At 42.2% G+C, this 27,982-nt stretch overlaps 2 protein-coding genes across 2 annotated transcripts; one reads left to right on the forward strand and one right to left on the reverse strand.

Moving 5' to 3' along the window:
- The first annotated feature begins 1,307 nt into the window (after positions 1 to 1,307).
- On the forward strand, positions 1,308 to 7,378 carry LOC139286413 (sodium/potassium/calcium exchanger 1-like). The gene is made up of 9 exons (XM_070907196.1): positions 1,308 to 2,351; positions 3,357 to 3,416; positions 3,683 to 3,791; positions 5,148 to 5,228; positions 5,867 to 5,955; positions 6,132 to 6,416; positions 6,495 to 6,584; positions 6,841 to 7,007; positions 7,129 to 7,378. Exons 1-9 carry the CDS (start codon positions 1,308 to 1,310, stop codon positions 7,376 to 7,378), a joined length of 2,175 nt encoding a protein of 724 aa, XP_070763297.1.
- Positions 7,379 to 9,653: 2,275 nt separating this feature from the next.
- Positions 9,654 to 27,171, reverse strand: dennd4a (DENN/MADD domain containing 4A). The gene is made up of 30 exons (XM_070906685.1): positions 26,861 to 27,171; positions 26,397 to 26,643; positions 26,225 to 26,294; positions 25,893 to 26,062; positions 24,769 to 25,007; positions 24,571 to 24,637; positions 24,346 to 24,404; positions 24,087 to 24,231; positions 23,575 to 23,750; positions 23,112 to 23,212; positions 21,821 to 22,039; positions 21,232 to 21,377; positions 20,761 to 20,781; positions 19,060 to 19,193; positions 18,570 to 18,702; positions 18,084 to 18,290; positions 17,834 to 17,962; positions 17,588 to 17,732; positions 16,166 to 16,288; positions 15,419 to 15,529; positions 14,662 to 14,736; positions 13,700 to 14,541; positions 13,401 to 13,617; positions 12,646 to 12,737; positions 12,372 to 12,547; positions 11,710 to 12,100; positions 11,059 to 11,176; positions 10,631 to 10,793; positions 10,478 to 10,542; positions 9,654 to 9,790 (listed from the first exon to the last, which is right to left on the reverse strand). Exons 1-30 carry the CDS (start codon positions 27,169 to 27,171, stop codon positions 9,654 to 9,656), a joined length of 5,229 nt encoding a protein of 1,742 aa, XP_070762786.1.
- Between the last annotated feature and the right edge of the window lie 811 nt (positions 27,172 to 27,982).

Raw genomic sequence — 27,982 nt, forward strand, 5'->3', positions numbered from 1 at the left:
TAAGTTATCAGTTATCAAGTCACCGCTGACAGCTGCCGTTGGCTAGTTGTTCGGCTCACTTATGCTAACGTTAGCTTTCTGTAAACCGACGGATAACACGCACTGATTGAGGAAAAGCGAACAACTATTTAGAAGTCTGACTGAAAATATACCTTTCAATGGTTTCTCACGCTTTCCATTTGTGTTGTAATGTGCACCACTACTTCCGTCCGGGTGGAAGCAGTGTACCTCAGAATGAATAGTTCCTACGTTATACACACTTTAAATGGCAAATTTCATATTCTTATACTGAAAAAGTTGGCTCAAAAGATCAGCAAGGAACGCCATAATTTCAACAATAATGCTGTTGGCATATGCACATTATACTAGTTGGTCTTTAAAGAGTTTACAGTTAGTCGTTTCCTGTTCTAATTGTTTCATTCATTATATAATCAAAGTATTATTTCTAAAGTGTCAGTCTCAGGTTTTGTAAAAGGATGTGTATGCTATAGTTATGCAACACAATAGCATTAAACTAAAGCGCCACTTTTATTTTGCATTAAATCAAATATTACTAAGGTAGGCTCATGATAAAGTGAGAGTGAGACAATGCACATAATCCTCTTAGAAGACTTCAGGTATTAGGTATTATGCTGATCCATTGTGAAGACTTGTCCTGTGTCCTACATAACCCTTTGGCCATTGGCAACAGTTTGTTTGTGCCACAATACCCAGCTGTGGAAATCTGCTTTTGGAGACTTTGCAAGACATTCGTTCTGTGGTAAGTCTGCATCTGTAATTAAAAGGCATTGTTTTGTTTCTTCTCTGTTATTTATGTGGAGCCTCACCCCTTATCATAGGACATTTTCTATTTATTTCAGTTGTCCAGTTTTTATTTCTATGTGCATTTATGTTTTGCCTTTACTTGGTGTTTGTGTATTGTAATCATTCACTCATTCACTCACTCTGTTTCTCAGAAACCACCAATGTGCAAAGAATGTAGTCATAACAGCTTCTAAATGGGCTTATCAATAATGCTATGACAATAATGTTTGAGGTGCATTGTCTGGATAGTTCAAGTGCTTTCAAACATACAATACTGTTGTGCCACCTGCCGTCTAAATGTAATTCTATGTCTGATATTTCCTTTAATTTACAATAGGCTGGGTTTTCCAAGGAGTTGAGGATGTGACATGAATCACGCTGCTGAAATTTTGAATTCTGTCACCCCATGCTCTGTTGGGGAGAGAGCTGGACTTGTCCTCTACCAAAGCCCGTTTATGCGGCTTAATTCTCCATAGCCAGTAGCTTCACTGCTTTGGAGGAAAATGTATTGTACAAGAAGGAAGCGACTGCAGCTGAGCCGGATCCTGTTTCTCCTCTCTGGGGTTTTTCTCTGTACCCTCTACCAGCTGACCATCAGTGCCAGATTGTACGAGCCTTTGCCAATGGCTCAGATTGGAGAGGATTTTGGGGAAGGTTCAACAGAAGGGGTTGAGGAGGCTACTGTAGAGACTCAGGGGCTGGAGGAACCTCTCACTGCAACACATGAATTAGAGCCCACAGATCAGACAACACCAGAGATGCATGTGGTACATCATCCGGATACAACTACAGATTTTAAAGCATCCACCTCCACTGAATCTCCACCATCGCCAACTACAAACCGGACTATTGTGCGTTGCATCTATGTGGCCCCTGAGCCTCCGCAGGAGACACCCACACCAGCTCCAGCTCCTCCTGTAACCACCATCACTCCAGCTTCTCCTGGTGAAGCTCCACGTATTAAAGATGAATACCCTGAAGATATCTTTTCTATTGAAGACCGCAGACGAGGCTGGGTGATCCTCCACATTTTTGGGATGATGTACATGTTCATTTCACTTGCGATTGTGTGTGATGAGTTCTTTGTTCCTGCGCTGGGGGTAATCACAGACAAGTTAGCCATCTCTGACGATGTGGCAGGAGCCACCTTCATGGCTGCCGGAGGTTCAGCTCCTGAGCTTTTCACCTCCTTGATAGGAGTCTTCATCGCCCACAGCAACGTGGGTATTGGCACAATCGTTGGTTCAGCAGTCTTCAACATTTTGTTTGTGATTGGAATGTGTGCTTTGTTTTCGCGGGAGGTACTTCATCTAACCTGGTGGCCACTTTTCAGAGATGTGTCCTTCTACATACTTGACCTCATCTTACTCATCATCTTCTTCCTGGATAATGTCATAATGTGGTGGGAGAGCATGATGCTGGTGACCAGTTACACTCTCTATGTGATTTTCATGAAGTTCAATGCGCAAATAGAGCAGGCCTTCAAGAACCAACTCTACAAACACAAGAACATTGTCAGAGTTATTGCTGTGGAGGAACCTGAAAAGGTAAGCACTCCTGTGAGAACATGACCCTGGTCTGAAATCAGATTTTTCATGCCGTCAATTGTCGCAATAATGACTCCATTATTGGGTATTTGTATCATAGAGAGTTTTCTCAAGTGTGGAAGAAACCCTGAAGAGTTACTAACCAACAGTTTGCAGGCACCTGTCTAAAAAGTTGTCTAAATGCTTCTACAGATATTAGCATACTATTATATACTGCTGATTTTATGATACTTCACAAATTATTTACTGGTACCATTTTTGCCAGTGTGTAATCATGTTAAGACTAAAGTAATACTGTCACACAATATGGCACTCCATAAACCAGATGCATATTCTAAGCTCTTTCACAATTGTGTCTCTTGCTCTGTTATACTCATCACAAGCAGTGTGGTTTATTACTGAAACAAAGTCACATAACTCATCCTTCGTGACATCTCTACTCCCACCTGTGGGGTTATATGCAAATCGTGTGAAAAGAGTGAAATAATACAAGCAAAGGAGGACCAAAGCTGATCAGCCACAGCAAACTAATCCACTGAGGAGCTACGACTCTGTACAAACTGTAGAATAAATATGTACTGTGTCTAAGCCTGGTAAGTGTGATTGAGGCTTAATTTACACAAAGTAAGCTACAGTATTTGTGCACACTCAGGGCATTTGTTGAGCTGGATATACTGCTAAAGCTGGGTTCCTAATGAGCAAATGTAATTATTTCATTTGTTGAAAATGCTATTTCACATCATACATAATCACACCATAGTGTTCTTTTTTAGTTTCAATGGGGTGATGGATAAGTTAAAAAAATTATAATCCTATACACGACACGAAGCTCCATCTTTTTTTTACTGACATGTAACTGTAACGAGACCCCCAGAGTGTACAATGTGTGAAATAGCAATGTACAAGATTATAGTATACAGTATATACTGATATTTAAGCTCTAAAATAACTTTGGTCTATCTCTACCAATTAATGATTATCACTGAAAAACATTGTTGCACGCAGACAAATGGGGACGAGGAAGATGATGCCCCTCCTGCTCCAGAGGACAAGAATCATTTAAAGGTAAAAATCAAACAATCTACCAACCAATCAACTGCAAAAAGAAAACAACATCCTTATTCCTTTGACACTCACAGTGTTGTTTTACATCTTATTGACCTTTCCACCTTCCCGTTCATCATAACATCATGTTAACATTTCTCCCTTCAATGCTGGCACATGTAAATGAAAAAATACAAGCCTGACCTCCACTATGGCAGGATTGTCTAACATTGATGTGTCAGCATCTGTTGTTGTGAGTAGCTGACCGCAGCCATCTCTTTCCCCAGTTGAAGCCATCCCTTCAGCGAGGGGGAAGTTCAGCTTCTTTACACAACAGCACCATGAGAAACACCATCTTTCAACTTATGATCCACACATTAGACCCTCTAGGAGAGGGTGAGTACCACATCGCTACAATCATTGCCCTAATGATTGGTAACTGTCTGCCTTTAAAACTGCTGATAGTGAGGGTCTGTGGACTACGTCCTTCCCACAGTGAAATGGATTAACAAAGTGTCCCAAATGAAGGCAGCACTAAGTCCAGATTGATACTAAGCAGATAAATACCTACCTCAGTCTATTGAGGGATCCATTTGTAGGCCCGCAGTGAAATATGAAAAAGATTCTCTGGACACACATAGTTATGGTTTTAGTCAACAGACCGATTTTTAAAAATAATGATTACTAAATCAATATTATGTGAGAGGCATACCAGAAAGTGTTAGATAACAAAAGTAATCTAATCTGTTAACTATGATGTGGTGCCGGCTGGTTAAACAATGTGGTGAGTGGTCCTGTGCATCTTTCCCTCACTGTAGTTTTATAGTGCACCGTGCTATGGTGATCATATTAGGATCATGTCACAGAAATGTTCATATTTTTCCATTCTATGGTTGCCTGAGGCAAGACCACGGTGCAAAATGTCCCCATTTGTGTACCTGTGGCCCTGGCTCTTGGCTTGCTCGTCTCTTGGGCCTCCAGGCACCAAACACTCCACTACTCCAGCACAATAATCAGCTTTTGAATGAGCCTATAAAATCTGGATCACAGCTAGCAGCTCCTGTATCAACCCACTCCCTTCATCTATGTTCTTGGAGATCATTGGTGACATTGAGATGCAACAAAACAACATTATAATACAATTATAATCTGTGGCTTACTTACCTAAATAATGATGCTGCTGCCAAACTAGACACAAAGATAATTTTGTTAATCAAATACATATTTATGACATTTGGGGAATATTAGCACAGTTAAAAGGGAATTTTTTTTAAAAGAAAGTGTGAAATGCTTTGAATGTAATATCGAAATGGATGTTTGCTGTTGCTATCCATTCTACTATGCACTGCATGGTTATCTATATTGACCTCTGCTATTGATTATAATTCTATGATTATGCTAGCTTGGTGTATTTAATCTGAGACATTGGATCAGAATTCATGTACAGTATAATGGGTTTTCAATGGAGGGCAAAAGTAGTAAGTCTTGCCTTGTGCTGAGCAGTGCCTCTTGTGCAATTCTTTCGAAAAGCTCATTCTTCCTTTCATGACATTGCTCTGGGCTGCAGTAAATATTATAATGCTGTTATTGTTTTTGATGTTATGCTGCCAGTGTTTTGCTCTATGTTAACTCATGAAAGATGTGACTGCTTATTTGTCCTCCATATAACCGTGAAACTGTGAAATTGTAATTATTATCACATGACTGAGTAATTCATCACAGAATTTTAAGTTTGTTTTTGCTTGTTCGTAGGGAAATTTAAGGATAAGGCTGAGACTCTGAATAATGTGGCTAGACGGAAGGCAGAGAGCAAAACTCAAGACAAAAGTGAAGGTAACATGGAAGGATGTGATGGTCATCCACTGATCAGGCGCCTTTCATTAAGCTTTCAGAGTCTGCTCATGAACAGAGTCTGAAAGCTGCTCATCATCTGGGCTGCAAAGCTCTGTTTCACATTAAAACCATACAGCCAAAATACTTCAGCATGTGAACTGAATGAGTCAAACCGCTTCTGTGACGGCAGAAGATTAGATGTCTATGACACATGCCCTTCATTATAATAACTTTATTGCAGTCAATGGGAAAATGTTGTTTTTAGCATCATTTTATACTGCATGGCAGTGGACTGGAGGTGGGTGACCAATAGTAAACATGAATTGTGTACAGGGTTGTGTTAATAAAACACAAGGAATACATCAAATTGCATTCAGGTACAATATACTGTATAAAAACAACATAGATGGTACAAATAGACCAGGCAAAGTGCATAGAGGAAAATTTAATAAGATCCAAATACATGAAGACAGTGAGTTCATTCAGTCCAGTCGCCGTGAGGATGACTTCATATATCATGCATGACTCCATTTGACCAGTCCTAAAGTCTTATGACATGACATGGGAGTTCCTTTAGATAGCTGAATGAGTGAGAGGCATGAGGGAAATGCACAAGATTTTTGGCATTCCTTTCGCAGATGGTGGGGGGAAAAGTGAGCAGACCAAAGAGCCAGAAACCGCCCCGGCCCCAGAGACAGAGAAGAAGGAGCAACCGGAGGACAAGAAGGTACTCTCCAACCATGTCCTGGTGGTTAACAAAAAGCCCAGAAGTCAATCTTTGATACCTGTCTATGTAAGAGTCAATGTAAAGAATTACAACTTTAGGCAGAAAATGGCCTCTTTAGGCCTTTTAGGTCTTTGTTTCTCATTTTCTTCCATTGATGTCTTTCTCCAACACTTCAGGAGGATGTGCCAGAAGGACAGGACGGGTCAGGAGGGTCGGGAGATGATGATGATGATGATGATGATGATGATGATGATGATGATGATGACGAAGAGGACAACGATGAGTCCAGTGAAGATGAAGATGAGGAGGATGAAGATGGTGGTGGGGGAGAAGAAGGGGAGAAAGAAGATGAACCTCTGTCTTTAGAGTGGCCCGACACACGACGTAAACAAGCCACCTACCTCTTCCTGCTGCCCATAATCTTCCCTCTGTGGCTCACAGTTCCAGATGTGCGCAACCAGGTGGGAACCAGATGCATCTCTGAGATCAGCTAATGTCTCAACTGTATTTTGCTTTTACATCATTTACTTTTTCTACAGAAATCTAGAAGATTCTTTGCGGCCACCTTCCTGGGCTCTATTCTGTGGATTGCTGTGTTCTCCTACCTCATGGTGTGGTGGGCACATCAGGTCTGTTACTGTGGTAACATGTGTTGCCTTGTTTTCTGGTTGTGCACACAGGCACAACACAGCTTTCACAACAATTGGTGTAGAAGTACACAATCCAGATATCAAAGGATTTTAAAATTCCATTTAAATCTCCCTGAACCAGTCAATACGTTCTGAAAGTGAGCTTAAGATTGTGTCCGGAGTCAGTCATGTTGAGAAAAACATGTAAGTAATTCTGCAGCTTCTGTCCACTCTGAACTCTGCTTTGCCCTTGTAGGTGGGTGAGACCATCGGCATCTCAGAGGAGATTATGGGCCTGACAATCCTGGCTGCAGGGACGTCCATCCCCGACCTCATTACCAGTGTGATTGTGGCGCGTAAAGGCCTGGGGGACATGGCTGTGTCCAGCTCTGTGGGCAGTAACATCTTCGACATCACAGTGGGGTGAGCTCCGATAGCCTCATGTGTCACGATTGAAAAAGAAATGCAGCTGAACACTCGGTTGATGGATTTCTTTTGTCTCCCATTTTTCTGTGTTTCTCGCTCTGTCACTTTGTTTCAAAAGCCTGCCAGTCCCATGGCTCCTGTACTCATCATTCCACAGTTTGGCTCCAGTGGCCGTCAGCAGCAACGGGCTCTTCTGTGCCATCGTGCTGCTCTTCATCATGCTCCTCTTTGTCATCATCTCCATTGCATCCTGCAAGTGGAAGATGAACAAGGCACTGGGTTTCACCATGTTCCTGCTCTACTTTATCTTCCTGGTGCTTAGCGTGATGCTAGAGGATCGCATCATTATCTGCCCTGTTTCCATCTGAACATGTGAGCAGAAGCGTTCTCTACAGCAGGCATTCTCTTCACTGATGACCTGAAGCAGAACTGTTGACCCATACATGTATCGACCTCATGAGCATGGGTCTGGATATCTGTAGAAACTGTGCAGAAAGCTACTGTAGTTGCTCTGCATTGGTGCCAGTGATGTGTCCAGTATACCAGCAGCAGTACACATACTACAACATTTTCTAGAACATGTTACATATTAATTTTTAGTAACAATGGCAGCTTTAACATTTGTTTTTTTTATTACACCAGGAGATGCAGAACTACTGTCTAATGTAGTGTAGGTTGTGCAGTAAAAGAATGAACACTAATGCGGATATTAACATTTTTTCATTGTTTACAAAACAGTATCTACTGAGTGGAATCAGATATGTAGAATATGTGCACATTTTGGAAAATGTATGAGGTTTCTAAATGTGAATTTTGTATAATATGCAAGTATACACTTGCGCCAACAACTGTTTTATAACATTATACATTATAGAGAACCTGAGCTTGCTTGAACTTCCAGTTCTTTCATGCACATCAGTTTTTATAAAAAGGTCAAGCATAGCAATAGCACTCAGTTTGGAAAAATAAATCAAACGTGACATCCATAGAATAAATGTGTTTATTCATAAATGAAAGCAAACTATAAATCCAGCCAGGGAAGAAATTTCTCTCTTTTTTTTATATAAAAATCATACAAATTAGTATCTGTGTTACAAATGATGAATAATACCTCATAAACATTGTTTAAATTGACAAATTGTGTAAACAACGTGGAGACATCAAATGATGTTTTGGTCATCTGTGTTTTTTGTTTTTTTTTAGTCACAACTTACAAGGTGATTAAAATGCAAATGTACATGCTGTGAGACTGGTGTTCATTCCAAGCCCACAGCCTTGCCTAATCCAGCATCATATCATCATGAATTATCGTGGTGAAGTAAGAAGCTGTGGAGCTGCGTCATACAGCTAACAGAATCTTGGCAGGTTTTTGTCAGTTAATAGTGAGAGACAGTATTAACACAGTGAACCATCACACTCATCTTTGGAAGTGATTTTGCATTAGGGCAGGTCAGAGCTGTTGTTCTAACTGAACACCTTTGACATTTACACATCTTTTAATATTCTCAGTGCAAAGAAACATGCACTGCCATCTGTTCAAAGAGATTTAAAATGTCCTTTTTTTTGCTCTTGTCCAAATGTCCAAAACTGACATCTACACCATACAGTGAAGACCAAAATGAAATACACAAAATACTAGAATCAAATACTCTGTACATTTGTATAGATCCATTACTGTGTCAATAAATTAATTTCTTTATTTAAAAAAACAAACAATTGTGTTGATTAAACCAACAGAAAACATTTATTTTCAGTTTTTATTTGTCTATCAGTTTGATTGTACTGTTTTTAAGGAAATCTATCCTTGGTGGTCCCATATAGCACATACATTATTCAATCCTCACATTAAAAAAGGTATTGCTTAAAAAACTGTTAATAAATCATAGAAGCATTGTTCCCTTTTGGGTTCTTTTGGTACATTGTACACTCCCTTCTTGATTAAGAAATAATATTATGTTTCAAACGTTTTTGATGTTACCATCTAGTGTATTCAGGCATATGAGCAAGGCCCTGCTAGGTGCACACGGAATTTCTTTGCTTTAGTTAACTGCACGTAATGGAAAATATTAGACAGTAAGTCCTGCAGCTACCAAATAAAAAGTCACTTAAGCGTATGCTGCTGGGCCACAGCATTACGTAAATGAGAATGAATGGTAAGAGCTCATCTTGTCAAAGTGCCTTGTAAAAACATGAATGTCTAAAAGCAATTACTTATTATACACACATACTCAACAACAGTCTTAACAAGGTCACCAGGACCACTTAAAAATTTCGACAACGTGATCATACACTTACTTTTACATACTTACTCACAGCTTCAACAGAAACAAAGTCATAAAATAGACTGTAAAATAACTGTACAAACATTTTACTGTAGTTATATTGAAAATACAGTGGATTTTCTAAATATTTACAAACACAAGGCCTGCCTCTCTACGCCTCTCAGCTCTAACAGTATACAAGAAGCTCATGGCATGAAGTGTAATTTTTCCTATTGTGCTTGAGAGCTCTGTGCTCCAGTCAGGTGAGCTGGTCCTGAGTCTGAGCAGCAGTCCAAAAACAAAAAACAAAACAAAAGAAAAAACAGCAGCAGTGATCGTGGTTGAAGAAAAAGCATTAACAGGACAGAACAAGAGGAGTAGTTTACAGACTGGGCTCCCCAAAAGTCCTCCTGCACTCCATGACCCCTGCTCCAGGGGGCCGGTCACAGTTGTGTGTCAGTTTAACCTGGTTGGGGGTGAGGCGATCGTATGCCAACTTGTACTCCCGGTCAAAAGCATCTGCAATGAGATAATGGTTATTTAACAATGTGGACATAATGTGTCGCTGTCTGCACACTTGCTTTATCTGACATGTATTAAATCTATTAACCCTGAGTAGCATGTATTTGACAAAGCAACAAAATAATCTAATAGTTCTAGCATCTGTATAAAGGAGAACAGACTACAGCCATGCTAGCGGCTTTGTGAGGCTGTACTCAGGCACATCGGTGAGTTAAATGCTAACAGACTCACAAGGACAATGCTAACATGCTGAGGTTTAGCAGGTATAATGTTTACCATGTTAACCATCTTAGTTTAGCTTGTTAGCAGGCTAACATTTACTAATTAGCATTAAAGACAAAGTACAGGTGAGGCTGATGGGAATGGTATAAGTTTTGCAGGTCTTTGGTCCTAAACTAAGTATTGAATTTTTGATCTGATGGTGGCGCTACTTGAAAAGTATCCTGAGGGAGACATACATGTCTGTCCTACATTTGGGCAAATCCATCTGGTAAATGTTGAGATATTTCACAGGATAAGTGATCCCCAAAGTCAGTAGGATTCATCCTCTGGGCAACATGGATATCTGTACCAAATTTCATGGCAATCCATCCAATAGTTGTTGGGATATTTCAGTCTGGACCAAATACTGACCGACAAACCACTAGAATGGCTAAAAACAGGATATAATGCCATTTAACTTACTGATATTAATGTTGTTCTTGCCCAAAGCCACCAGAGCAAGGAACAATAAATCTCGGTACAGGCTCCTTTTTGAGAGAAAAAAAGAAGAAAACAATTAGACTTTCCATTCATCTTTCACACTTTACACTAAAATCTTTATCTTTATTTCCTCACCTCTGTCTTTTGAAACCCAGCTCTGGCCCCAGCACCTGGATGATCTGGCTCATGGGCTGATAGACATCACTCTTCTTAATGCTCCTCACAAAACCCTGCAGTACCTCCACAGTGAAGAGCTGCCCTTCTTCACACAGCCCAGAGCGAACCAGGGAGTTTGCACCTGCAAAGAACGGAAGATGAAAGTCACCCTGATCAAAGGCTCATTCATCTCCATCACTAAAAAAGTATAGCACTGATAAGGGCGGCATGACTAATAGGAGTCCTGAACTGCATTATGCATGACTTTCTTCATATGCATTATTTAATTTACATGTAAATATCTGACCTTGACCGGCGTTACCAGCAGAATACTTCTCTGGAAGTAATTTCACCATTTGAAACATATTATACCTCAGTCAGTTAAAGTAAAGACTTTAATAACTTACAATGTGTGTTCCACAGGACATAGCAGGGTTGAACTTTGTCTTTGTGCAACTTCAGGTTGTCCCACATAATCCTCACAAGCACCTGCTTGCTGTCCTCGGATGAAACGTTCTGAGGAGTCTGCAAAGGGGTAAAACATGAGGAAGATTAATCCCTGGCTCTTTATGTGTCCTCCTTATGGGTAGAATTCTTTGTGTTGTGTCTATAAAAGTATTTTGTTTTTATTTGTTAAAAAGAAAAATGAGACATTCCCAGTGAAAATTGGTATTATCATTATGCTGCTATTTTGACAGTGTCCTTTTTGAAGCTACCACTAGGAGTCACCAAAGTTGGATTTTTCTTTTAACCATCCACGCAGATGGTTTAAAGGAATAGTTCAACATTTTGGGAAATACGCTCATTTGCTTTCTTGCCGAGAGTTAGATGAGAAGATCAATATCAAAGCCAGCTGCAGGCTGTAGTTTCATACAGATATGAGAGTGGTATCAATATTCTCATCAAACTCTTGGCAAGAAAGTCAATAAGCATATATCCCAAAATGTCAAACTACTCCTTTAAAACAGAGTTAAAGATAAAATTATAGATTTATGTTTAGTGGGTCAATCTATGCACGACCTTATGTGGGTGACCTTGACAGACACCTGCATGTTTACCTGGTCTCCATGGCTACAGTGCTGGGAGGCCAGGATAAGAGCCGGCAGGTTACTCGGCAGCTCCAGCCGTCTGAAGTACCACACAAGGTTCCAGAAGACAATAGGGTGTTGGTCGACAACGCTTGGGGAGGAGATGGCCTGGTCGCCCTCATTCACCAGCAGGCTCTCCAGCTCCTTCCACAGAACCAGGGGGCTCAGATAGGGCACTGTCACCGGAGCAGAGGCGGAGGGTGGGGCTGAGGGTGGCGGCTCAGCACTCCCGCTGCTCTCCTGCTTCTGCGGGGGAGCTGCGGGTGACTGAGCCGCACAGTCTGCCGCAGACATTTTGGCCTCTAGATTGAGTGACGCCGACGTGTCCGACTCTGTAACAGGATTACTTTCCTTAGAAGACCTGAGGGGAGACACAGAGTGGATCTGTTTAAAGAGGCCAGAGGGATAAAAGATTTTGTGCCTTGGAGTGTGTCAGTGCTTTTTGAAGAAGTGCCAGTCGGACACTATAAAAATAGACAATCTAGCATAAGAGATCAAAGACATTAATCCTCCTTTTATTACTGAATTCAATATGAAATGACTGAAGTGCCTGATTAATTATTCAAAGCATTACTTTATGTGAATACATGCTGTGTACAGACTATGTTGGTCTGTGTAAAGGGATTATATACCTGCTCTGTGGTCTCAGGTCTTTGATTTCCACATTGAGGAAAGGCAGGAAGGCTGTGCCGCAGAAGGGACAAGTGCTATTCAGGTTGGAGTCATTTGCTGTCCAGCCAGCCATGATCTCCTCGTCATACACCAGACAGTCGCACGTCTTACAAAGTGAACAGCTGGACATCAGCACCTGCAACAAAAAGCAGCAGGGCGATGAGGAAATCATGATATAGTCTGCATCAGTCTACAGATGAGATGTCTGATGATTTTTATATTTGAGTAACTTACCTCTATGGTGTAATTGGGAGTGGGTTGGAAGCGGCTGGTGTCGGGGGAGGAATCTGGAGTGTGAGGAGTTTTAGAGGGAAGTGCCAAACCACCTGGATACAATAGAGGATTATACAATTAGACACACAAGGCAAAGCCAAGATTTAGCACAACGATCAAAGATATACATTTCTTGATTTCTTGATTAAATAACGCAAAAGGAGGAAAATGAAATTAAGCAGCAACCCGTTTTCCAACGCGTACAATCAGTGGACGTTTTCTTTTTTTATTTTGCGAGATTTAGCGCATATGTTTTTCACATTGGTGTGTCTGGGAGTGTGCACGTGAGTGTGCACGTGAGTGTGCATGTTCACGTGTTTATGTTTAGCATAGGGCCCGTGGCTGAGTGCAGAGAAGCCTACACACTGAATCAGCCCTCATGCCTGCTGGCCTAGTTTCACACAGAACAACCCCCGACTCTCTCCATTACTGAGCCCTACTCTTACTCTAAATTTAGACTGTCAAGAAGTGTTTTGCTGGGAACCAATACAATGTTGCAGTGAAAACAGCAATTTAACGAGCAAGTCTGTAAGCCATGACCTTTTCACATCAGAGGTGCTTTCCGAAAGGCTGAAAACTACTTCAAATAAATGTGGATTGTGCTGCTCGTCTAGAGCAAACAAGAGCAAATAAGATTCTCCATATCAACGTAAAACCAAAACTAGCAGCTTTATCCCGACAACATTTGCAGACTGAATAAAGGATGTGCAACAAACCAGAGAAGGAGTTGTGTCTGAACACTCTGTTAGGGGTGCTGGGGCTGCCCAGGTTGGCATGACCCACAACCGGGCTCCTTCTGAGTCTGGACACACTGCCGTGCTGGGGGGAGGTAAAGCCATCTTGGTCCAGACAGGAGTCATTATCAAGCAGCGAGGAACAGTCTGCCTCTCCTGAGGTCAGTGAGGAAACGCTAATCCGGTCACAGTTTGCATCCTGCAGGAGGAGGAAGAAAAAATGAATTGTGGAGGCAGTATGATTGGGAATATTAGTTAGGGAAAAATGCTGCACTACCAACCTGTGTTAAAGAAGTCTGGGAGGACAGACGAGAGTAGAAGCGGCTGGCCTTCTCAGCCACACCCTTCCCTGCTGATATGACGCTGCTCTTGAAGATGTCCAGAGTTGGAGTGAACAGTGAGTCCATGGAGAACGATGAGGTGGAGGGAGTGGGTGAGGATGGTGACACCAAAGAGGAAGGCCTCTCCCTGTCTTTGTTACACACACCCAGAGGAAGAGACGGTGACGACCTCAGCCTTTCCTTGGGTTTGACGGGCAGTGGGAGGTGTGTGTTGGAGCGGAGCAGAGTGGAGGGTCGTGGGGAGGTGTGAGGAGACGAGGTGGAGCGAAACAAAGGGCTTGAGGGGTTCTGCAGGTCCATGCTGGGTGTGCGGCTGCTCAGAGGGCTGTTGGCATTATGCATGTACATCTCAATCTCTTCAGCGAGGTCGCGGCGGGCCGAAGGTGTGCTGCTGTTCTCCTGATCGCTCTCTTGTACCGTGTCTGTCGTAATCAGTGACAGGGGATCAAATCCCGTCTCAATACCTGTTCTCCTCACAGTCCCGGCGCTAGAGCTGACACTCCTCTCTATAGAGACACCTGGCCTCTCCACCGCACCACTGCAGCTGATACTTCTCTCCACCAGAGGTTTCTTTTTATCAGTCTCTGTCTCCTCTTCTTCTACCCCATGGAGTCTGTCAGCAGCTAGGTGATGCTGCTTTGCTGAGCCAAGGTGAGGGACGGTGAGCCTCAGACTTCCTTGTCCACCAGACAAGTCCAGAGATTTCGGCCTCTCTGTCTTTGGCAGAACTCCATCTGGGATGGTGTCACCAGACGGACTGGGAACCAGCCTGTTGCTATTGCCTGTGATAAAAAAAACAAAAACACAAGACATTCAGCTCCACTATAGTAAGACTGAGATATGTGGCTTTTATACACACCCATATTGGCTTCTTGTAAATCTCCTTTATGAATAAGTCTTACCTGCACTGACATCTGTTGATTTACAGCTTCTAGCAGAAGGCGAGATGCTGCTGAGTGGAACCTCAATCTCAGGTGCTGGAGATTTAAATTATACCAAATTGTTAAAAAAGATACCAACAGTAAAACATGTTTTTGTGCATTTGACCACTCTATCAAAACAGTATTGCATTCAAATATTCATTTAATATAGAAAATCACACATTTTGCGACCGCAAAGGATTCTTTTGATTAAATCTATAAATACTTAAAGGAAGCTGGAGTGCTGCCATTTATGCAGACACAAAGATATTGCAGGGGGTGGAGAACTGGCAGCTGTGTGGTTCCTTGAGGGACAGCTGTTAATCTTAACAAGCTTTGTATATGCTTTGTATTCTATCCCAAAAAATAAAGTAAGCAATTAAGCCTCTGATGAAGCGCCACACCAATTAGTGACAACTATTGATCACGAAAGCTGGAACAGAGGTTGCATCAGAGACAGCATGTTGTTATTTGCAACAAAATTCAAGTCAAATCCTGTCATGCAAACAATCACCTGCTTACATAACACATTCATCCATCAACAGAATTTGTTTCGCAAAAACATCTAAATATAACAGCAAATGGACAGCTAGAGAGTACATTACACCCACGCTGCGATATGACACCCCAGCTTTTAAAGACAGAGTGTTCATTTTGCTGCCAGCAAGCAGTGATTCACTCCTGCAGAAATGGTAGCTAAGTGTCAAAGATTAGAGATAGAAGCTGATCCATAACTCACTGGACTGCCTCGGCCCTTTGTCTTCCACCAGTGGTGTGTTGTCACTCTCTCTGCCGCACATCCTCTCCTCCTCTTTGGACAGTGAATCGTAGCCTTGGTCTGATTGTCCACCTGAAAAAAAGATAAGAAGCTTTACTCTTCTGAAAAAAAAAAGTGAGATATTGTGTTTGTTCACCCTGCTTAGTTCCCCCTTTCAGAAAGAAATGAGTGAATCTGTCTCCATGGATGCTTTATGGGAGACAACTGATCTGAGAGTTTTCCTTCAACAGAGTGTGGTGACATTCCCTACAACTTACAGTGCACAACGCTCCCAGAATAGAAAAACAGGAGCAGCAGGAGAGGAATGGAGTCTTTGAAGACTTGCATCATATTCACAAGGTCAAACTGCAGGAAAAAGTACAAACCTCCTCTACAGTGATTTATTTTATTCTCACAGTATTTCTACTTTATTCAATTGTTTGCCTCTGTGGGATATGAAAGATTAGACAAGTTGGGAGCCCAATTTAAATCCATGAAGTTGTTAGTGTAAGAGCTTTAGCCTGCTGATAGACCACTATAAGCCCTATTGTCTTTACTGTCCTTTATCTACAGTACATTAGTCATAATGTAAAAGGCAAAAAGCAAAAGAAGAAAGTGTCACCAAGGCAACTAGTCCATTTGTTGTCAAAGTCCAGATTGCAATCTTCTTCTTCAAGTCATATTAAATTAGGATTTTTCCAAGAAAGAAACAGAGCCATGGCTTCATACCTGTACTAAATCCATCATCACTGGAGTCCATTTTAGTGAAGTCAGTGTCGATGGAGGTGCGCTCTGCAGAGTCATTAGCACTGTCCAAACTGCCATGACTGACTGTGTCAAGATCACTGCCGTCTGAAGGGAGATAACAGAAAAGGGAGAGGACGAGGGGTTAAAACAAATTTACCAACAGGATTGTAAAACCAGAGGCCAGCTGGTATAAACGCACTGTATAAACACTCAGTGAACGGTGCTGTAATCATCATCATCCGCTGCAAAGATGCAGGAATGCTTTGAATGCCACATAGCTGTCATCATGATTGAACAGAGCTCAACATAAAAGGAAAATCAAGGTTTCACTTTTCTGTCTTATTTTTAATTCAAAGGAGAGCAAAATTAGGGTTGAATTTAAACATTAAACATTTTCATTTCACAAATTGTAAATTCACTGAAGAATTATTCGATAACTAAAGGATCATGCTACTCGACATGATCATGTTTCCATTTTTGGAATTTTGCACAAAATCCTCTTTATGAAGTGAACGATCAAAATGAACACACAACAACAACAACAACGTTACAATATATGGTGTAAAGCAGTTTTCATTAGAGCCCCTTACACAACATGTTATTATGGTAATGAGAGTCTCACTGGGCCATTGTGGGAATTAGGGACTGACATCAAGAGCTACCTATGTGCTGTGAGTGTTGGGGAGGAAAACCTCTTCACTCTGTTTAATTAGTCTCATTTAGGAAAAGCTGGTTGGGAACAATATGTTCTGGCGGCAGCTGGAGTTGGGATAAACCTTGTTATGAGACCAGGAAAGAAGCCTTGAAGAAACGACTGCTCCCACAGGACTGTGTTCATTTACATGTCTATTCATCAAGAACTGCAGGAAGTTAGAGAAATCCTACACTTCCAGTCCATCATTTACTGAATTTGTGTGCAATTGAAAAGTAATTACCACTGAACTTAATGCAATCTCTAAGAATTTAAGACTTGATTAGTCTTGGGTATAAAGCAATTAGTCAGTGTGGAAGTGTATGATATACCGTATCAGTTATCATACGGACACTGGGCAATAAATGCTTAAACATATGTTGTGGCTGATTAATTGCAGTTATTTTATATGTGGATGATTCATTTGTTAGTGTGCTTTCATTTCTTATGGCTGTATACATCTAACCTTCTGTGCATTTCTAAAAACTTAAATGATGACTGTCGGGAGAATATTTCACCTTTTTAATATTTGCAAAATCTTCCAAGGATTCACTTGCTAGAGAATAAATGCTTAAACAAAGATGTTTGTGGAAATATTGCTAAGAATGAAAAATAGCAATGTAGTTATCAGCTGAAATTAACATAGATAGATATCAGATATCAGCAAAAAATCAATATAATGCATCCCTGAGTTGGGATATTAGTATTCTTACCAGACAGCTGAGGATCTCTGTGTGGAGTCTGTTGTTTTCTCCCCACTTGTTTGAACTGGAGCACACCTAAGATCACGTTCCTCAGCTTTCCCCACAAAAAGTAGCCTCCTCTGGTGGTGGAGGGCCAGGTGCTCTCCAACACCGCCTACAGCAGCGAACATGTTCAATATATGTTCAATTTAGAGTCAGATTAGCTCGTTTATAGCTTACTTGTTTGTATTTACAGTACATACACATAGCACGCACCTTGTTGTAGTACCCATAGGTGATGGCATTGGGTTGAACTCCGGCTTTCTTCATCTCAAACAGCACCCTGACAGCCAGGACTGGCTGGCTGTACTGTCCACACAGCTGCAGCAACACACGGTAACACACCTTGGACAGAAAACACAAAGATTTAAAAATTAAGAATGTGCAGTATAACTCAATTTAGTAAAATCTACACTATTAAATATTATATAGTTGTGTGGTTGTCTTATACTTAGCAGTTTCCCACCTCATCTGGAGCCTGCAACTTCTTGTCCTGCATCTTCCTCAGCACGTCGTAAGCTGTCCGCAGAGCCCGCACCTTAGAGTGGCAGGTGCCAACAAACCCTGGCAGGCAGATGAACCACAGGCCGTAGCAGTGGCGCAGCAGACACTTGGACCACATCTGAGGCATAGATGAATAGGTTTTGGCCATCCTTTGAGCTGATTTGATCTCCTGAGATAAAAAAAAAAAAGGTCGCATGTAGAGATGATTCATCATCAGATTTGCATTTAGCATTCATGTTTATACCGTTGTAGAACGAGTGCAGCAGTAAAATAAGCTTAAATTCTTAAATTACAAACATAAAAAGAAACAAATAGGCTAAAATTAGGATCAAATTATATGGTCCCCTGGTCAAGGGGAAATTAAGGTTTTCTTTACATATATATTTTCTAGAACAAGAAATCATGAAAAGTATATTTTCAAGAAAATCTCACTACTCAAACTGCTGACCTGTTTAGAGCGTCTAAAGATGGCCGTAGGGCTGGCTGGGCTGCTGTGGCGGGAGGCCATGCCTGCTGATGGAGGATTTGGTCCCCGCAGCGGCTCCAGAAGCTCAGCATTCAGCACAGGGAACCCAGAGTAGCTGCAGAAAGACATATAGTCACTCATATACCCTGACATGAACTGAAACAGACACCAATCTCACATAAACACTGGCAAGCCAAGTGACATGCACAATGGTTTGGCTCTGACACCCTGGAATCTTGAGCACTGACATAAGAATCTAAAAGCGATTTCTGTTCTGGCTCAAAATAAAGCAGCAACAAATTCTTTAACAATAGAGGCAATTTACACTAAGTCTCTCTTTTGGGAGCTGCCTTGTGAGTACCCAGCACTGGTGAGTAGTGCTCTTGAAGTGTGTGTCTGTGTAAGACAGAGTAAAAGAAAGAAAGAGCCTGTCTTGTATCGACCCTTTAGAGACTAATCTGCAGTGTGGTACCTATAGCACAGAGGATGCTCTTCTCCCTGTGGTAGTGGAGGCAGCTCTGGAGGGTTGACATAGACCGTGTGCTCACTGCGGTGGGATTCATCCAGTTCGATCAGTCTGGTTTCCTCTGGCCGTTCACTGTCCATCTGGTTTTCAAGAGAAACACACATTCATCATTGTTCTTGCCTCTGTTCTTCATCTTCCCTCTTAGGTTTTCCATAAACACAAATCCATAGGCACTAATGCTGCCTGGAGGCTCATGGACATCTGATACTGTATGAGCCCTCAGATCAGATCAGATATGAGGGTCAGTGAGGACAAACAGATGTCAGTAATGAGTCCATCTACATCAGAAATATGGCCTGTGTCCCCTCTCTGTTTATCTAGAGGGCAGTGCCAAGGCATCGGCTTGATCCTGTGAATCCTCCAAGACTAAATTAATCCAAGCTGCAATGACCTGGACAAAAGTGATGCCATGTTGCTCTAGGGACATGAAACCATTAAACTGTACCACTTTGTCAGCAATGCTTGAAACTAAACTGTCACATTTCCTTCAGCTCAGAGCTGACTGATCTGCGGTGAGGAGAAAACTGTACAAGGCTCCGCTGCCTTCCTGCCGGTTTGAGAGCAAACAGCAGTAGCACTTCGTTTTCGGAGAAAATCACCACTGAAGCTGTCTGGAAGATCATAAAAAGCCTGCTATGCTGATGTGCCATCACTTGGTTTATCTGAATCGATTACCAGCTTATCTCGGACATGAGCGTTAACGAAAATGTTAATATTATGGCAGCGGCTAAATAGCTCCCCGGTGCTACTGTGTTACAGGGTTTGTTCCACTCAGTCGAGTGGATGATTCAGTCAACTGACACTCACTGACCTATTTGTCCTCGCTTAGATTCTGCGTGTTTCTCCGCTTGTTGCCCTTCCTCTTACACCCAAGAGGCCTTTCTCAATCGTGCACTTGTTGTCAACCTCAGCAGCACTGACGCTGAATGAATCAATGCTTCCACTTCTCAATAATAACCGCAAGGACCATTCATACAGGAGTTCTTACTGTTGATGCAGGATGTAAATGTGACTTCCTGATTGCACAAGTTTGCAAGCAAAGTTTGTTTTGGAGGGGAGGAGGATGTTTTGTCATTTTTTGTGTGTGTTACAAAACATGTGTAGGCATGTTGTGTTAATAAAAGCTGTCAATTCACCAAATGATAAAACCTCTAACTGACAATGGACTAAAAGACTAGTCCGCATCATTTCAACAACAAAACTCCTAACATTTCGACAAATGAGGATTATCGCCTCCATCTTTGTCTTCCTCTGTCATTCTTCTATAATATATTTCAGAGAGACTTTTGGAGTCATCTCAGCGAACGGCAAGCACAAATAATTAATCTCACTGTCTCAGCGTCACCTCAGAGTCTCTCAGTGCAGTTCATTCTGATGGCACTTCAATAATGCAGATTGCTGACACACACTGACAGCTAATGCACATCCTCACATTCAAGACCGTTCCTGCACTTTTAGCTCCGCTCCCTTTTCCCCTCATTTTGATTTATTCAGTACAAACACACCAAACACTCTGAGCCGAGTCATGCACTAAGAACAATGGAAAACACTTTGATTAGGATCATACCTGATGCTAGCACTGCTAAAAAAAAAGGAAAAAAACAAACATAAAAGGCTTAAATTACAACACAAGCTCTGGCAGCTTACCTTGCCTCCAGTGGTGAATAGCTACCGGGTAGGAGCCATGATGACAAATAGAGCAGCAGAAAAGACAAGAGGCAGAAAATCAGAGAAGAAGACAACAATAGAAAGACCAAAAAAGTAAAGAAAGAAAGAAAAGCACTGACTTACAGAACAGGGGACATGAGAGATGTTAATAAGAGGCTCAAGGGAGATGTTGGTATGTTAATGACTCTTTATTTATTTCTATTAGTTCCTGTTATTTGCTTATTAGTTCCTTCAAATTAAACCAAGACCTTAATAAGACATCTTAATTGAGTGACAGCATGTGATTAATCTTTCCTCTAAATGCCTCTGTTTTTTTCCTGCAAACCAGTGGAGGCCAGACTAAACATTGTTATTGGAGCATTTGTTCCTACACAGCAGAACGATGCAGTACTTCTGATGAATTCTCTCTGACACAGAAAATCCATAATAAAGATTAGCTGCAACCCTCACCTTGTCAACACACTCGTCAAAGAAAGCCAGGCTGGCGTCTTTATCGCTGACGAAGGAGCACTCCTCTATGAAACGGCTGAACATTTGGGTCTTGGTCATGAGGGAGTAAAACCTCTGATGGGAGCGGTCTCGGCTCTTCAGGAAGCCTATGAAACAAAAACACGTTATATAATGACAAGCATGACAAGTGGGCATTACTGTAATATCAGATTATAAAATTCGGCATTCAGTATCAAGCTGTTTCATAACGTTTATGGAGTCAACACACGGACAACATTTACAGGAAATGAATACTGTGGTATGAAACAAGTTGTTCTCCGCTTGCATAAGAGCACACAGATGTGCGGGGACATCGTGCTGTTACTCTTGGCGGACTTGTCAGCCAAGCCTAATTTCCATTGAGGCTTAAGCTAAATCACCAGAGTCATTACAGCAGTGATTTAGGCCAAACTTTGATGTAGCAGCACTCAGACTTTAACCCCCTGACCTACTACAGCACTAAACCACATATAGGCACGGCAACAAAGCTTGTCAGCGTGTTTTTGTGACTGCACACAGTAAAACATTGCAGACAGAGGCTGAAGTGCACCTTGGAGGTCGAAGAGGGAGCTGGCATCGGTGGTCTTCTCAGAGGGGGCTTGGGTGATGGGCAGCAGATAGGAACGGTAGCCTCGCAGGATGGCCGCCATGAAGCGCAAGAAGGTCTCCTGGATCTCCAGCTCCAGAGTGTGGAGGCTCTTCCCGCCATTGAGCTCACTGTCAGTTACTGTGTGCTCCATCTGCACATCTTCACGGTTCAGCTGACCACCTGAGAGCACGCAACAATAGATTATGTAGAATGCATTAGCACATAAACAACCTGGCAACAAAAAAAAATGCTATTAAAAACCAAACAACTGAAGCATGGATTAAGTTTATCACAAGATATATTAAAACTCAAAAGAATCCACGGCCACACTAGAGGTAAACCAAAGAACAACCAAACAAAATTAGAAATGTTGAACTGACACTAGATGAAAAGTTAAGGGATCACCAGAAGTTAAGGGATCACCAAAGATTACAAGTCATTCCGAGGCGATGAATTTCATGGGAATCCATCTAACAGTTGTCGAGACATTTCATTTCAGAACCGCTAGAATAAAAGTCAGGGGATCACCAAAGTCAGTAAGCTTCATCGTCTGGGGACCATGCCTGTACAAAATGTTCAATCTAGACCAAAATGGAGGACCGACCAACAATGCCATAGAGCCACATTGCTAGTGTGGCTAAAAAATGGACTCCAAAAAACTGCCATAAATAACTGCAATTCATTTCTGGGTGCATTTTGTATGTTTCGGTGTCACTGGCTGAAAATAGACCACCTGACATTACATCATTATATTTTCAGTTCAGCTAAAATGGAGTGTGATAGTAGAAAACATCAAAGGTAAGTGTTAATCTGTCACATTCAAAGAGCTTCTGTCTAAGCTGAGATTCATTTTGCATCGATGATTAAAGAAATAAATCCATGGCAGATATTTCTGTTTTTATGGCAGACAGACCATAATAGACCCTAATTTAGCCACATGACATGTTGAAATTTGAGAAAATGGACAGAAGCAATTCTGGGAATCACGGTAAATGACTAAATATAGTGATATAGAAATGTAGATGAGGCAGGTTGAGCAGGAGTGGCTACATCATAAAGACTAAATTACACTTCACCCACAACATCTCCTGGGATGCACTAAACATCGTAAGGTGGTTTCATATAACAGTGTAAGCATCCAATGAGTTTTCCTGTAAAATTGACTGCACAGGCTGACTCAACAGACTCAAGTAGCCATACTAAATTATTCACAAACAACATATAAAGTGATACGGCATCAGACTGGACTCACCCTCTGTGAGCTGCTGATAGAGCTTATTCAGGGTATTCAGAAGATGTTTGCAGGCTCTCCTGGGCAAGATTTTCCACGTTAAAGCCTTTTTGTCGTCTTTTCTGAAAGCACACCATATGGTTTCCATTACACGGGAGGACAGTCAAGAAACATTGCAAAGAGATATAAGGTGGAAGACGGATTCACTGACATCAGCACTGACAATTTAATCTCCCTGCAAATATATGTCTTGAATTGAGGTGGGAGACCAGTGGTACCCAAATGTGCTTTTCTGTACAAATGTTTTGCATTCCAGCTCCTATCATTACATAAGACGCTCTCACGGACAGATACTGATAACCTCGGGGAAAATCATCAGCAGACCTATAAAAACCTAAACCATGAGAAGATGATTTTTGGCTGGATGTCTTAACGTTGAAGGTGGCCATCTATCACAGGGCGGTTGCTGTTAGAGGTCACTTACTGGGAGATTGTGTTGGTGTCCAGATCCACACAGCTGATGTCAGCCGGGGGCACGTAAAGGTCAAAGTATCGGGAGTCCACGCCCACAATGAAAGGGCACGGTGCACTGAGCACGCCGGCCAGCGCCAGTGGACACAGAGGAATGTAGGGGCACGGCCAGTGGAAGGGAAAGATCATCTGAAAGAGAGGAGATATCTCCATCAATATCAATATGATCAATACATAAACTGCAGGGACAACAGAAGAGATTTAAGCAGGGAGCTAGCCAGCAATCTTTCTTATTTCCTCCTCTCTTTTGAGAATTTCACATGTCTTTGAGGAACGTTTTTCAGATGTAATTGTGGCTTGAATGTCCATAATACCAGAGGGTCTTCTTTGATGTGATTATAGGTAATTCATTGACGCTGCAGCTCTGCCTCTTACCTCATCCACCATTGTACCTATAATCATATTAAAGACCACCCTTTCCATCAGGAAAAAAGTGGAAAGGAAGGAAAAGAACAAAAGACTTACAGACACGAGGGCCTCTGTGACACTGGTGAGTACAGCTGGCCGCAAGGAATGAACCAGGATCTTGTGCTCTGTGACAGCCAGCACCAGCAGAGTAGCTGCGTTCTTTGGGCCCAGATTCAGTAGTAATGTGGAGAGGCTGCCACCACTGCAGCACAAAAACACACACACACTAGTGAATCAAACGGTTCCAGATCAAGACAGCAGCAAATACAGCATGTCTTCATGTTATAATTCTGCATTTTACTGATGTTTCCCTAACCTGAGAGGCAGTGGAGAGGACACGGGTTGGCTCAGTATCAGGCTGTCATGTGGAGACAGCTGTGGGAGACACACAGGAGAGCGTTAAAGCATTAGAGCATCAGTGGGTGGAGGATTTAGCTCGTGACTACAGTGTGTTTAAAGACATTCATGTCAAACCAAATAAAGCAACCAAACAGAACTGAAGTCATTACTTCACTCATCAAATTTCAAATTTTAAACTCACCTGCACCAGGATGCGTGGTCTCTGAGTGGATGGGAATGGCACAGTTTGCATGAAGTGAGAGATGTGTCTGTGAGTAAAAGAAAAAAACACGTATTAAAGCAGTAAGAGCTCCCAAACCTGTCTGCAAGACTAAGAATAGACCTGAATCTTTGAACCAGTGTGACTGACTTCAACAAAGAGAATTAATCTGTAACTAACTTTTCAATAGGCAGGGCATGGGGTCCAGAGATGGAGTATCGGAAGAGGAAAGTGAGAAAGCTCCTGAAGGACTGGAAGAAGGGCCAATGGGAGAGCAGACAGATGCTCTTGTTGCTGTAAACACTCCTGGTCCCATCAGGCCCGAGATCAGAGCTTGGCAGGCCGAGCTGTGAGCGCTGGCGCTCGGACAGGTTCTCCTCTGAGTATGGCTCATAGAACTGGATGGCTGCTCCGTACACCTGCAAGCAAAAGGGTCCCAGTGTGAGTGTAATGATCAGAATAAAGAACATCCAATACAGGCACAAGTATGCGCGCACACACATAAAGACTTGTTAACATTCTGATGCAAAACACAGCAGTCAGAGGTCCTTTGAAAGAACGTATTCAGGTAAGGTGTTGTGGCATCTGTGCTACAGAATTTTCATCATAATAAATCAGCTAAATCTTATTCAGTCCTTTGAAGCTGTTCCTCCCAAATAAATAAACAAATTATTGCCGGCATAAAGTGCCAGGAGACTAGTCTGCAGACTAGAGGTTGCAGGGAAGAAGGAGTGAGCGCTGAGGCATTCAGCTTTTAAAACTTATGCACCAGCCCAAGTGGTGCATGAGCTATTCATTATTCAAAAGATGAGCTGCAAAAAAATCTTTTATGCTGCATTGCTTTTCAAAGACGATCAGCCTTTTAGTATTCCAAACAGCTTTTAGACCCTTTTTGATTCCAGTAAAGAGTTTAGAAATTGATTAAGATTGTCTGGTATTCTTAAGAAATTCTACTGCAGTTCAACCACAAACAAGTCCATAAGGGGAACTAAGGCGCAGAAAGAGACAGAGGGGCGAGATAATGATGGACAGGCTGGCTGAAATGAAGGAATTAAGGTGTATTTAAGGGCAGAAAACTGATGCCAATTATGGGGGAATTGCTTAATAATGATTATGTAAATTAAACTTAGCAGGACTCTGAAGGCAGTGGTGGTTTTCTTATATATGACGTTTGAAGGTTTCTGTGTGTTTTGCTTGACATAAAAAGTGAAATGAAAGGACGAAAAGAATTCCAATTTTATGAAAATGTTTATGTGAAAAGGAACATGGTTATTTGCAATGCTAATGTAAGTAGATGGTTTTACTTTTTCTCCTGAGGCCCCCGTCAGTACAAATGTGGAAAAAACAGGCAGGGAGTGTTTGGTGTGTGCTGGCCAGCACTCGATCGTAGCCCCCATGGGCAGGCAGAACATAGGCACTGACTCAGGCAGTGGGAAGGACTCGTCGTCCTCTTTGGGGTACCTACACAGCAGACCTGGACACAAACACACACAGCAAAGTCAAACACAGTCGTCATAACTCCACTACATGTTCATTTACAGGCAAGAAACCCTGAATAAAACTGACATTTCCACAATCAGATTACTTGAGCATTCTGAATTTTAGCTCATAATACAAATTCTGCACGCTACTTTACCTGCTTTGTATGCGATTGTGTTTGCTTTAGCCAGAGACTTCTTATAACAAAGGTAGACTGAGGATCCCCACTGGATAATGAGAGAAGACAAAGACCATCACAGAGCAATCAAAACCTGCATTATTTGTATGGACACATTAGAGATCTGACTGATCTCAGAGCTCTCTCCCACCATGCTGCTGTTGAGGTTCTTGTCCACCTTGCAGAAGGTGTGGGGGGGTGTCTCCCCCTTGCCAGGAATGATGATGCAGACATCAGTGACAGCCAGTGAAGTGTGGGGCTGGCTCTTCGGGGCGCGGCGGTAGGTGATGTAGATGCGTTGCGACGACGAGTTGCTGATGTTGGCAGGGCGACCTGAGGGTGTGGTCTGGACAATGTGGCATCCAGGCTTCAGCTTCTCTTTCCACTCATACAGAATCCTGAAATACAAGGCCGTGCTAGACTGAGACTTTTTATGTGATCCTTTTGGAACAAGACAGTCTTACACAAAATTACTGGAGAGCTTTGAAAATGTATTCATTGAGGAGATGTCAGGCTAGAGGATGTGTTTAAGAGCAGATTATAGTGACCCAAGGCAGAGGAGTGATTAGTGGTGCTGCGTGAGTAAAGGGTCAGTGACCGAGGATTACTGCTTACCCAAGATCTGTCAGTGGAGGCTTATCTCTGCCTCGCTTGAAGCACAAGAAGATCTGCGGGCCCCTGAGGCTGGCTCCATTGAGCTCTGCAGAGAGGCCTGAGGGGGTGCTTTCCACACAGGTGAAACCTGGGGGTACCTCTTCGCCCAGGGAGCGGATCACCACAGCGACGTCGGTGATGGGGGCTTTGGGTTTCACACACTTGGGACCGGCATCATCAAAGTGGAGCTCCTCCTCAAGAGGCTTGGACGAGTCGGTGAGGCCGGCAACCACAAAGTAGTCGGCTACACGAGGCCCTTTATCCTCCATCATTTCCCATCCCACTCTGTGATCTGAAAAGTAGAAAAGAGGAGAGAGGGGGAGGGATCCCATTATGCATTTTAATCATATTGCTAGATGAAGTCTAGCTTTAAAACAAGAGGAAAATGAACCTTTGCCATCAGGAAACAACCTGGCTGAGCAGACTAGGCTGCCAAAAACAGCTCACCTTTAAAATCATTTCTGAGCGCACGGTATGAATTGTCTCACGGCTCCAATTGTTGCATTAGACATGGGACTAAAGATACAATAGAGCATGTAAAAAAGACATTACCTACATTACAAATGCATACGAAGCTGAAGAAATAACAGAATATAATGAGAGCATCTGGAAGCATTTAGCATGCATTCCTGTCTGCAAAAACACCATATTTCACCAAGAAATATGGGAGGGTTTAAGACCTATGACCTTGCTATATGCCATGACCGATTATGTAAAATAAAACACATGCCTTTGTAGAAAAAAAGAAATGTGTGGAAAGGAAACATACCAGAACTATAACTGAGCATTGGGAAATGAATAGAGGGCGCACTGCAGTGCAAGCAAAAAGCTTTTTCTGAGCTTTTAGCAAGGTTCAGTTCAGACAACATACATTCGCTGCTCGACAACGTCGAGAGAAAGAAAGGAATAGAGGGAGCGCCTGTGAGTCAGCTTGTTATAGCTTTATCACAAAGCACGGAGCCCCAGAAGTCCTCTCAGTGCTGGGCCAGCTTATTGTGCTTCAGCTGAAGAGCCTGCTTTATCTCTCTCTGCAGTTCCTCCACACTCACTAGCGAACTGATAAACAGCTGCCTATTGTTCCCC

This window comes from Enoplosus armatus, chromosome 6, assembly GCF_043641665.1.
Source record: "Enoplosus armatus isolate fEnoArm2 chromosome 6, fEnoArm2.hap1, whole genome shotgun sequence".
In the NCBI taxonomy this organism is placed as follows: Eukaryota; Metazoa; Chordata; class Actinopteri; order Centrarchiformes; family Enoplosidae; genus Enoplosus; species Enoplosus armatus.